Source organism: Panthera leo, chromosome B4 (assembly GCF_018350215.1).
Source record: "Panthera leo isolate Ple1 chromosome B4, P.leo_Ple1_pat1.1, whole genome shotgun sequence".
NCBI classification, from domain to species: Eukaryota; Metazoa; Chordata; class Mammalia; order Carnivora; family Felidae; genus Panthera; species Panthera leo.
Genome location: NC_056685.1, coordinates 134,172,307 through 134,184,618, shown reverse-complemented (window position 1 = coordinate 134,184,618; position 12,312 = coordinate 134,172,307). Strand labels below are relative to the sequence as shown.

General features: G+C 44.4%; 1 protein-coding gene across 2 annotated transcripts; it reads left to right on the top strand.

Moving 5' to 3' along the window:
- The first annotated feature begins 3,924 nt into the window (after positions 1 to 3,924).
- SNU13 (small nuclear ribonucleoprotein 13) lies at positions 3,925 to 12,312 on the top strand. 2 transcript variants are annotated; one of them, XM_042947963.1, is made up of 3 exons: positions 3,925 to 4,044; positions 10,128 to 10,248; positions 11,085 to 12,312. In XM_042947963.1, the coding sequence occupies exons 1-3, from the start codon at positions 4,042 to 4,044 to the stop codon at positions 11,345 to 11,347; spliced, it is 387 nt and encodes a 128-aa protein (XP_042803897.1). In that variant the 5' UTR covers positions 3,925 to 4,041; the 3' UTR covers positions 11,348 to 12,312. The 2 variants fall into 2 exon arrangements, with proteins under 2 accessions (XP_042803897.1, XP_042803898.1); XM_042947964.1 differs by lacking the exon at positions 3,925 to 4,044 and adding an exon at positions 8,493 to 8,588.

The following is a 12,312-nucleotide window of genomic DNA, read 5'->3' as shown; positions in this document are numbered from 1 at the left end:
TTTATTTTTATTTCTTTTTTTTAGAAGAATTCATTTTAAATATCCCGTCTTCTGGAATGAAGAGATTATATTCCCCCCATGTGTGATGGGGTGACGTAGCCACGGTCTGTGTGATTTCTTTCTTCCTATTCGGTGCTTTCGTCCACGTGTCCATCTGTCTATCCACCACCAGACACTTAACGAACACTGTATTGAACACATGTATCCTTGTTTGATCACCACGCATCCCTTCCTCTTTGCTCACAGTATTTTGGTTTTCTGTCGGGGATTACTTTTGCCATCTCAGGATCTGTGTTGGTAGGAGGATAAATGCCACCCTGAAGATTGTCTTTCACCCGAAGGTTATACTCAAAATTTTAAATAATGGAGCAGGAAGGGACACCAGTCAATCAGAGGGGCCAGGCCTTGACCCTTTAATCACAGCATTTTAAGTGTTACTGAGCACCCCAGGAGAGGGGCATCACCTACTTACCAACCAGCTGTGATGTACTTCTCTGTATTAAGAACCCAATATGCCACACGATGTATCCTGACTGAATCACCCCAGCTTATACCTGATACTCTCCCGCAGAACAGAGATTCAAGGTGGGAATAGGAAGCTGGTGAGAAAAAGACAAAGAAAAGGAGCCCATGACAGCTAGGAACTGACCCAGTTCTACCAGTTAAGACTCGGCGTTGCTAGGAGCTGGCCTGACACTCACAGCTGGGCCTCAGCATTCTCCTGTTCAACATAAACGATTTCATGTCGATAAGATCATTAAGATGCCCAATCATAGAACTATTCACATCTCCTGATGACATCTCATCAGAGCAGACCCCGGTTCCTTGAACCCTCCCCCAAATCACCTAATAGAACCCCAATCCTACAGTAAATCCTTTCAAACACCCTCTTTTTGAGAAGACTTATCATTTCCCATGGTGTGCATTCTCCCTTGATGCAGTAAGAATTAACACTTTGGGTGTGTTCCCAGTAGTCCTTGGCTGGAGGGCACTAACAGTGGAGTGAGACTCTGGGACTGGTTCTGCTCTCACAACCAGCTCCCCTGGAATCTGTGGGCTCCATGACAGAGTTTTTTCCTAAACTCCATTTTGATTGCTTGCTAGCAAAAATCCGTAAGTGAAACAGGTACCTCCTTTGGGCCAGTCATAGTGCTAGAAGATAGGTATCCAAAGTACCCAAGGCATCTACAAACTCTGCTCTCATAGAGCTCTCAGTGTAGTTCAAAGGTGGACACTGAATAAAAGGAAGTTTGACAAGTGCCATAAAGGGCAAATACAGGGGGTTTGTGGGTCTATCCAGCAGGGGCAGTTACCTGGTCTGGATGATCAGGGAGGCTTCACTGAAGAGGTGATGAGCAGGAGCTAGCTAGGCAAAACAGTGGAGCACAGTGCACACAACAAAGGGTGATAGATGGGGTTGGAAAAATTGGGGTGTGCTCAGGGGAGAAAAAGAAAGTGGGTAGAGCTGTATTATGGAGATGGGGGTGAGGACTGGTGGAGTGGGTCCTAGTAAGCCATGGCAAGGATTTAGAGTTTTAAGCACAGAAGTGTATAAAAAACAAATTTCTAAGACAAATTGATCTTGAGCATATGTCAACATATTAACTTACTAGCAAGGGAAACAACAAAATACAAAAGGGGGAGCTAGCTCTAAGAGAATTTGGAAATTGAGTTATATAATTGGGAAGCAGATTAATTAGGTGAAGTGTACTGTCTCCTTACTCATGGAAATAAAAACATCAAGTCCCATCAGTCTTCACTGAAGAGACCTGGGATATGATGGTCCAAAATGCCAGGTAGGCCAAATAACAACGGGAAATTGTTATAAAGGACATCAAAAAAGCTAGGATGCCTGGGTGGCTCAGTTGGTTGAGCGTCCAACTCTTGATTCTGGCTCAGGTCATGATCTCACAGTTCATGGGATCGAGCCCCGTTGGGCTCTGTGCTAACAGTGTGGAGCTTGCTTGGGATTCTCTCTCTCCCCTTCTCTCTCTACCCCTCTCTCTCAAAATAAGTACTTTCTCTCTCAAAAATAAGTAATAAAAAGCATTTTGTAAAAAGGACATCAGGGGCACCTGGGTGGCTCAGTCGGTTGGGCGTCCGACTTCAGCTCGGGTCACGATCTCACAGTCCGTGAGTTCAAGCCCCACATCGGGCTCTGTGCTGACAGCTCAGAGCCTGGAGCCTGCTTCAGATTCTGTGTCTCCCTCTCTTTCTGGCCCTCCCCTGCTCATGCTCTGTCTCACTCTCTCTCTCAAAAATAAATAAACATTAAAAAACATTTTTTAAATATATAAAAAAAGTAAAAAGGACATCAAAAAAGCAAATGATAAGGACATGTCTATGACTGTAAATTGAATAAGGTTTAATTCCCCAACAATGGTGGCTGATACATCTAACTAATATGGAAACGTGAAACAGGATCTGAGAGGTGAACAGCAGTATCCAAACCACAGGTTCTACTTTTTTTTTTTTTTTGTAGAGGGTGGGGGAAGGGGCAGAGGGAGAGGGAGAGAGAGAATCTTAAATCAGGCAGCATGGAGGCTGATACAGGGCTTGATCTCCAGAGCCTGAGATCACGACCTGAGATGAAATCAAGAGTCGGACACTTTATTAACTGAACCACTCAGGTGCCCTGTCACAGGAGCTACTCTTAAACAGGAAGCATCTGTGGGTATTTCTCAATTCGGAGACAAATTTTGTTCTTCAACAAGTCGTACGTGAGGTGGGGTGCCTGGGTGGCTCAGTCAGTTAAGCATATGACTCTTGATTTCAGCTCAGGGCATGATCTCATGGTTCCTGAGATTGAGCCCCACGTTGGGCTCTGCACTGACAGTGCAGAGCCAGCTTAGGATTCTCTCTCCCTCTCTCTCTCTCTCTTTCTCTGCCCCTCCCCTGCTCATGCACACACACTCTCTCTCAAAATAAATAAACTTAACAAAATGATTTGCATGAGGTGAAGTTTGATGGAGGAATTTTTGGTGTAATGAATGTTCCATCCTGGAGCCAGTTCAAACCCATCACGTTGCCCCATACCACAACCGGTTTCAAGCATAGCAACCAGATGGAGTGGAAGCAACCCAGGCCAATAGCCAAAATCGCAAGGTCCAGTTCTGGTTCAGCCACTGCCTCACTCTGTGACTTTGGGCAAGGAGCTTCCCTTCTCTGGGCCTTAGTATCTGTAAAATGAAGAGATTGCTGCATGATTCCTAAGGGTCCTTCCAGGTCTCTACTAGGTTTCCGAAATAGTTAACTGGAACTAGCATATAATGGTCCAGTTCGGGCTGATCCCAGTGGTCCCGAGATGTGCCTGGTATCATGTTGGAGAGAAAAGAGTGAGGGCCATAACAATCAGGAAGGACTTCTTGGAGGTGGTGAGGCACGAGTCTAGCTTTGAATAATGGAGATTTGGAGCAGCCTAGAGAAAAGAGCAGTGCGCTGGCCAAAAGAAACTGCTTGTCCTATGACATCTCCAAACTCAACCTGACAGAAACTCAACCCTCACCCCCAAACCTGTTCTTCTTCCTGAATTCCCTACTCAAAGGATTCCATTTCTGGTGGACTCCACACTTCCCACCAAATTTTCACAAGGATATCTAAATATGGAGGAAAACATTTAGGGTTACCCATCATTCTCTCCATACTGTTCCCTCACCAGTGTAAAAAAAAGATGATTTTGAAAGCTCAAGAATATGCTTAAAGATAAATAGGCAATGGAATGATGACATCATTGAAACCTTTCGTTCTGGGTGTTTGTCCGTGTGTGTATGTATGAATGTTTCATTTATTCTCCCTGCCAGAAACGTGTGGTATGATGATAACAAAAACAGCAAATTACTGTCCCTCGCCTAGAAACGACTTGGTTCCCCGGCGGGCGCCCTTGAAAAACGAGGTCCGTCCGCCTGCAATGGCGTCACTTCCGTTTCCTGCCGCGCGCGGCCATTTCCACTCCTCCGGCGCGACTTTCCGGCCGAGGCGCGCGCTCCCGCCCTGACGTCAGCTGCGCTCCCAGACGGGTGGCGAGACCGCGGAGTCGCAGCTATGGTGAGTGCGTGCGCGTGGTGGAAGGGCTGGGACGCGCGAGACTCCGGGACCGGTTCACTCACTAGGCTGCCGGGGCTTAGAACGTACGCTGTCTCGATCGCCCGGCGCGGGGTCAGAGCTCCAGCGGCCGCGGAGTCCCAGGCTCCTCCCCCCGAGTTAGAATTCGGACCGCCGCGGGGCCCCAACAGCTCCGCTCGAGGTTAGAACTCGGAAAGCCTCAGGGTCCCAACAGGCTGTCGGGGGTACTTTGCAGCTACTCCGTGCGCGTGGCTGGAAGCCTCCGGGGAGTGAAGGAGTCCCGGCCCAGCGTGGGAGGAAACAGACCAACCCACGTGGGAGAGAGTAGAAAGTTGGATGAGAAAACCAGGCTCCGTCTTTCTTATTTCTCTTGTTGGGGATCGCTAGAGGATGGTGGGGAACCCTGAATTCAAATCAGCCTCCCCTACCCCATTTGCCCATTTGTCGATGTGCAGGAGAGGGAGATCTAGATCTCCATGGGTCTGAGCCTTAGTGCCCAACGCCGAGTTACACGTGCCGGGGACTTGGCGTTTGAGGGCCTTTGGCGGCTGTGGTAAATGTGGAGTGATTCCGAACCCCGGCTTGGGTTGCTGCGAGGCGGCAGTCTCAAATCAGAGGTCTCGGTAGCACCACGTGCGGCTTCTCTAAGCTGTTGGTGATCTCCAACCCTTAATCAACTCCTGTAGCTTGGTAGCTAGTTTTGTTTGGTACTTGGTAAGGAAAGAAGAGTTTACAAAGCACTTCCACTAACATAGGGAGGTTTAATCCTTCCAACGGAGCGTGGATCCGGTTGGGCAGCTTCCTCCTTTCCTTCCCCCTACCCCCTATTTTGAAGTTAGTATGTGGCTGAGCCTTGAACTTGAAGCTTCTAAACCAGTGCTCATTTTACGGAATTCTACGGAAAGTTTTGGAATAGGATGGTCTCGAGTTAAACTTAAGAGAAATTTTCCTCGGGGTCCATGAGTGGCTCGGTTGGGTAGGCACCCGACTTCAGCTCAGGTCATGATCTCACCTTTCCTGAGTTGGATCTCTGGGTTGGGCTCTGTGCTGACAGCTCAGAGTCTGGGGCTGCTTCAGATTCTATGTCTCCTTCAGTCTGTCTGCCCCTCCCCGGCTCGCACTCTGTCTCTGTCGCTCAAAAATAAACATTAAAATTTTTAAAAAAAGAGAGAAATTTTCCTCAACTGTAAAATGGGGATAAAAGATGAATGAGAGTGGGGAAAGATTTAAATGAGAATGCATGTTAAGCACCTAATCCTAATACTTGGTACCGTGTTAATGAGCACGCCTTGTTAAATCCAAACCTTGCTGGGTTTTGTTTGTCTGGTGTACAGGGAGACCAAATAGATCAAGCTAGGGATCAAAGTTAGCTAGCAGTATTATTTCATTCGTTCACTCATATAAATAACCCTTGAAAAACTTAAAAGGAATAAATACAAAGCAAAATTTCAGTTACTATTTATGAGCTAGGTAGTTTGTTTTAAAGTTGAGCCAACTTTTTATTGTTGACTGATACTGAAACAATAAGGTGAGGCCTGTTTAGTTGTTTGGGCTCCTGAAGTCTTCCCTTTTTGTGCATTTAATGTTTTGTTGAGAATTGAGAATCCTAAGTTCCAGAAAGGGGTTGTTGGAGCTGCAATTTAAAGTAGACTTTTGAGGAGTGATTGGGATTAAAGTGTTGTTGAGCCCTTTTATGTTTAGGAGGAGGACACCAGTGTGGATGAGCATTAGATTTTGGTAAGTCAAGGACATGTGTTGTGGTCTCTGAGGTAGCCACCAAAAGAATAAAGATAACATAATTCCAAGCCAGTAGAGGGAATAGTAGAATGAAAAAATAATAAACCCAGAGGAAGGAAAGAAAGAAAATGAAACATAGCAGTTAGGACAAATAGAAGGCACAAAAGAAGGAAGATTTGAACTTAATGTTATCAGTACTTAAATAAATATAGGAGATTAAGTGCTTCTGTTAAAACAGATTAAAGTAGAAAGAATGGTAAATGTATACCAAGTCAAAAGGTGTGATGTAGCCTAAATATAAACATCAAAAAGAAGTAACTTTTAAGGTGAAAGGCAACTGAAGATAGTGGCTAAAAAAAGATATGTGCTTCAGATTCGGTGTCTCCCTATCAAAAAATAAATAAACATTAAAAAAAATTTTTTTTTAAGGGGCGCCTGGGTGGCTCAGTTGGTTAATTGTCCGACTTCAGCTCAGGTCATGATCTCACGGTTTGTAAGTTCGAGCTCCATGTGGGGCTCTGTGCTGACAGCTCAGAGTCCTGGAGCCTGCTTCAGGGTCTGTGTCTCCTTCTCTCTCTAACCCTCTCCCATTCGCTTGCTCGCTCTCTCAAAAATAAAGATTAAAAAAAAGTTTTTAAATAAGGTATGAATAAAATAAAAATGATACAATTATAAGAAGAAATGGACAAATATGCAATTATATAGCATTTAAGTATATAAATGATAGTTGGTGAATCCAGAACATCAGTGTGGAAAGAGGATTTGAACAACACCATCAATAAACTTGATCTGCTGGTCATAGTGAATCTAGTGAACAAAATTATGGAAATTTGAAAACAGAACTAAACGATAGTGAGAATACCACACACAACAGCTAAAGTATTACCTGGATCTTAAAATGCTTATGTTGGAGGGAAAGGAGCTATAAAAAGGTAGGAAAAGAATGAAAAGACAAAACACCCAAGAAAAGCAGAAATTACTGAAATAGCAAACAGATCTGACTTATAGGATGGACAGAATCAGAAGATTTTCTCTGAAAAGTCCCCTCCAGCGAGATTAATCAGGAAAATAAGCAAAAGAGATGAAAGTGAGGAGTAACAAACATGAAGGACTTATAATCTTCAGATATTAAAAAGGATATTTGAACAGTTTGATAGCTATAAATACAGAAACTGAGATGAAGTGAACAAATGCCTGAAAAAAAGTGTATCAAAACCAATTTAAGTACGAATTTAAAACGAATAAAGAAATTTTAAAAAATTTTTAACAGGAGGGGTGGCTGGATGGCTCAGTCTGTTAAGTGTGCAACTCTTGATTTCGGCTGGAGTCGTGATCTCATGGTCTGAGATTGACCCCCACAGCTCCTGAGCTGGCAGTGTGGAGCCTGCTTGGGATTCTCTTTCTTCCCGTTCACTGCGAGCTCTCTCTCACTCTCTTCTCTCTCTCTCAAAATAAATAAACATTAAATTTTTTTGACCTGAAAAAACCCTATACCTAGTTGTTGTTTTTTTAAAAACCCTATACCTAGTTTTTAAAATAGCTTTATTGCAATAATTTGTGTACTATAAGAAGTTCACCTGTGTGAAGTGTATAATTCAGTGGTATTTCATATATTTACAGAGCTGTGCAACCATTGCTATAGAATTTTAGAACATTTTTATCATCTCTTCCCCCCAAGAAACCTTATGTCCATTAGCTAATGGATATAAAGTTAAAAACCTATTTAAGTTGGTTTTATCTCAGGAATGCAAACTTCGTTTTAACATTAGAAGAACCGTAAAAAATTAAAGGAAAACATTTTTCATCTGAGTCAGCACAAAGTCTGATCGAATTCAACATCAATCTGTTTAAGAAGAAATTCTTTTTTGGGGCGCTTGGGTGTCTCGGTCGGTTAAGTGTCCGACTTCAGCTCAGGTCATGATCTCACGGTTTGTGAGTTTGAGCCCCACATCAGGCTCTGTGCTGACAGCTCAGAGCCTGGAGCCTGCTTCTCATTCTGTGTCTCCCTCTCTCTTTCTCTCTGCCCCTCCCTGGCTCTCACTGTCTCTCTCAAAAAAATAAGCATTAAAGAAAAAAATTTTTTAAGAAAAAAATTTTTTAATGTTTGTTTATTTTTGAGACAGACCACACATGGGGGAGGGACAGAGAGAGAGAGAGAGACAAACACAGAATCCAAAGCAGGCTCCACCCTGTCATCATAGAGCCTGACATGGGGCTCGAAGAATTTACAAACCATGAGATTATGACCTGAGCTAGAGTCGGCTGCCTAACCGACTGAGCCACCCAGGAGCCCAAGAAATTCTTAATATAGTAGGAAACAGTGAATTTTCTTAGCCTGAAATATCTAGGAGTAAATCTAAAAGATATTAAGACTTTTGTAAAAATTGTAAAGCCTTACTGAGAAGTACCGAGTTAAGCATATATGTTTAAATTGACAGATTCTGCATACTAAAGGTCCTTTACCCAAATTGGGATTGTATCAAATCTACGTATCAGATTATCCCAGCACATTTTTGTGGGCCTTGAAAAGCTGATTCTAGAATGTAAGGAGAAGAGCAGACCAATAGTGGGGAGACCTTTTTCCCACTTCTTCTGGGAACTCTAGCCCTCACTTAATTCCACATCACCCTGGAACCACTGCAGTCTCAGGGACCAGGCGTTTGGTGCAATCTCACGCTCGATGTCACTTCCGCTGACGTCACCACTGCGTCACTTCCTGCTTCCTTGCGGGTGGGTCATTTCTGTGTCCTTGCGGTGCTGGGCGGGAGACCACCGAGGCAGACGCGATGGTGAGTGCTCCCACCGGGGCGTCACCCACGGGTCACCACTTAGGACTGGGGTGCCGCGCACTGCGTGCCGCGGTCCGGCCTCCAAAACCGGGGTTAGAGCGGGCCGCAGCGGGCGAACCACGCGTTGCTCGCGATGGTAACGTGGGGTGCATCCAAGTTTTATATATAAATACATATATTTGTAAAAAGAATCACAGGGAAAACAAATGAGAAATTAATGAAAATGCTTGAACTCGAGAGGTAGGGATGAGGAAGAAGGAATGGTTTAAGCAGGCCCCTCCCAATTCGTTCCCTAAATGGTTTATTTTGAAACAAAGCCAGTGACGTAACATTTTATTCATAGATGGTAAAGTATGTATCTGTAAAATCAGGATTTTTAGCAACTGCAGTGCCATTATAATACCCCAAAATTTAATAATTCCTTAGTATCAAATATCTAATATCAGAATCAAAGGCTTGATCAGATTTTTCTCCTTTCCTTTTGTTTTTCCCCAAGAATACTTGGTCATAGATGTTTTTGTTCTTCAGGAGGGGCAGTGATCACATGGTATCTTTTATGATATTGGTAGCTGTTAATGTCTGGATCCATTAATCTGTGTCTGGATTAATTGATGAATATGGGTTGCAAGATGGTGGGATTTGATTGGCTCATTCCTTTAGTAGGTGGAGTAGTGATACAGTCTGTCTGGGAAAGGCAGGATAAATGCTTTACTGTTTGCCAGTTTTCAGAACAGTTTTAGTTCACTAACGGCTTTGACTTTGGAACCATGTAGATGTGTTACATATTTGAAAAGTAAAATCTTAATTTTTTTTTTAACAAGCTGAATACAAAGGAACCCTAATTGTATATGAAACTGATAAACCACAGGGAAATATTAATTTGAATAACTTGAATATCGTACTCTGACTGGGTGGCCTTAGTTGGATATATTGTAAGAACAAAAGGAAATTTTGACCTTGGTGAGCTTGTTGGTAGAGGTACCAACCATTTTGTTGGTACCGACCATTTTGTATGTATTGTAGGGTCAGATGAATGAGAAAATATTTTGACGGATTCCTACCGAGGACAGAGGAAGATTTGAGTATTGGATGGGAAATGGAGAGAGAACTCTGTGCTACATTTCTATAAACGCCTTAATTTTTATTTCAGTAAATTTGGGGCGGAGTGTGGAAATCCCAAATTTAAAAACTGTCCCCATGTGACTCAAGTGGATACTGAGCCATGAGAACCTATTAAAAATCCATTTGCTATAATATTACCAAGCAAGAGAGGCAAATAAAAGTATATCGGCTTTAGTGTACATCATTGGACTATGTAATTGCTAAAATTCTTCTATTCTAATATATTTCAGTTTTTCTGAGTTGGGAATAGGCAGCCAGTGTCAGTTACTAAGTGTCTTTCTGAGGGCAGAGGAACAGGGAAGCTGATCACTATCTCTCTGGGTTGTTGATTATAAAGTATTTTGTGATTTGTCCGGAACAACTTCTGGTTCAGTTTGACTGATGGTTTGATGACTTCCCCCACTTCCCGCCCCATAGACTGAGGCTGATGTAAATCCGAAGGCCTACCCCCTCGCAGACGCCCACCTCACCAAGAAACTACTGGACCTTGTTCAGCAGTCATGTAACTACAAGCAGCTTCGGAAAGGAGCTAATGAAGGTAAGGCAGCCAGAGGGTGCTTCAGGTGGAGTGATCAGGCACTGGCTCTGGTTTAGATGTCCAACTTGGAAAGAGGGCTGGACACTTGATTGGGACCAGTGGGAGGACTTCAGAGCAGCATTTGGGCAGTAGCTGCTAAAGGTTAACGGTGTAGGAATTCTTTTAGACCCAGTTATTCACATCTGTCTTGTGAGGAGAATGAGAGTCGGAATTTGAACTTGGGCAATGTGGCTCCACAGTCTGTGCTCTTGTTCATACTCCAGCATTAACAGAGTGTGGTCTGGGGACTAGCACTGGGCCACAGAGATATAAGCCATCAGGAGTAAGTGTTTAAACACACATCAGTGTATCACATATCAGTGATATGGGGTGCTGATTTTTCTTCGAAGTTGCGTGTGGTGTGAGCCTCCCAGAAATACTGCTTGTGACAGACTGGGATGGTAAAACCCTGATCCTTGATCACAGAGTTCGAGAAATGCTGTACTGCAAAGCCCGTGTGAACGCTGTTGCAGTCAACCAGGCAAGAGGTGGTAGTGACTTGGACAAGTATGGTAGCAGAGAAGAAGAAAGAAGTGGTCTGTTTCAGGATGTGTTGTGACAGAGCTGATGGGTTTGATGGAGGGTTTGAGAAAGTCATTGAGGGTGGCTAATTGGTGATTAAATCCCATATCACTTACCAAAGCCACACTGTAAGACAGAGGATTGCTTGTGCCTGGGGATTTTTGCTCAGAAAGCACTTGTTTCTTTCCCTTGGAAATTGCTTTTTTGTGGCTTCCATGCCCAAGCTCCACCCCCATCCCAGTCACTTATTGGGCCTCGTGTCCTTCTCTCTTCAGCCACCAAAACCCTCAACAGAGGCATCTCTGAGTTCATCGTGATGGCTGCAGACGCTGAGCCGCTGGAGATCATCCTTCACCTTCCGCTGCTATGTGAGGATAAGAACGTGCCCTACGTGTTTGTGCGCTCTAAGCAGGCCCTGGGGCGGGCCTGTGGGGTCTCCAGGCCTGTCATCGCCTGTTCTGTCACCATCAAAGAAGGCTCACAGCTGAAGCAGCAGATCCAGTCCATTCAGCAGTCCATTGAAAGGCTCTTAGTCTAAACCGGCGGCCTGTGCCCCACTCCTCACTGAGTCCTCCCCTTGGGGTTGTGTATCCTATTGTCTGTGTTAGCATGTAGTACGTCCGGCCACGTTCTCTTGTTATATCACAGTACTAAATCCGGGTTTTGCATTTTTGTATTATTTTTGTTTTACGGGGTGTTATCCGTATATTAATCCTCCACCCAGCCCAGTCTCCCATTCTTCTCTGCCATCTTATCCTCCCTTTTGAAAACTGAACTAATGCGAAGAACAGGCGGAGACAGAGTGGTGATTCCATTCAAAGGCAGGGAAGAGCCAGGATAGAGATCTCGTTCCAGCTTTCAGGCGCTGACTTCCCCTTGTGTGCAGGACCTGATGGGTGTAAACACCATTCACTTTGTATCCCTCGTGCCTGGTGTACAAAATCATTCCATAAGCGTTTGCTCTCTATGGAGATTGTGTAGCATTTGGGGAGAAAGCATGTATCCTGTGAGGTTATTAGGTGTATGTCCAAGTGTCGTGTGCTAATCTGCCCCTGCCGTTTGCTTCGGTAATGTGGTTATTGTTCCCCCTCTCCCCCAACTCCTAACCATGCCCCTGAGGGCAGCAGGGCAGCAGCATAGCAAAGATGTGCTGCAGAATTCCAGAAGCTGCCTGAGCAAGTTAGACATGGGGCAGTTGACCTAGGTCTTGAAGGAGTCCAGAGTGGCAAGAGAAAAGAGAATCAACTGATGCTGAAATGAAGAAGTCTCGTGAGTCCCGGAGGCCTGACTGGAAGCTACAGCAGAGATGCTGGAGTCCAGGAAACATCCTCTCTGGTGAATGCAAAGGTCTTCAGTGGACAGTTGGTACCAGCTCTGAAAGCCATGACCCCTGTTCCCTGCCACAGTGTGGGGCAGGTGTGTGTATTCTTCATCACATCAGAAGGACAGTGCTCGTGTGCCATTCTCGTGAGCATTCTAATAAAGAGATATATTCATATTCCA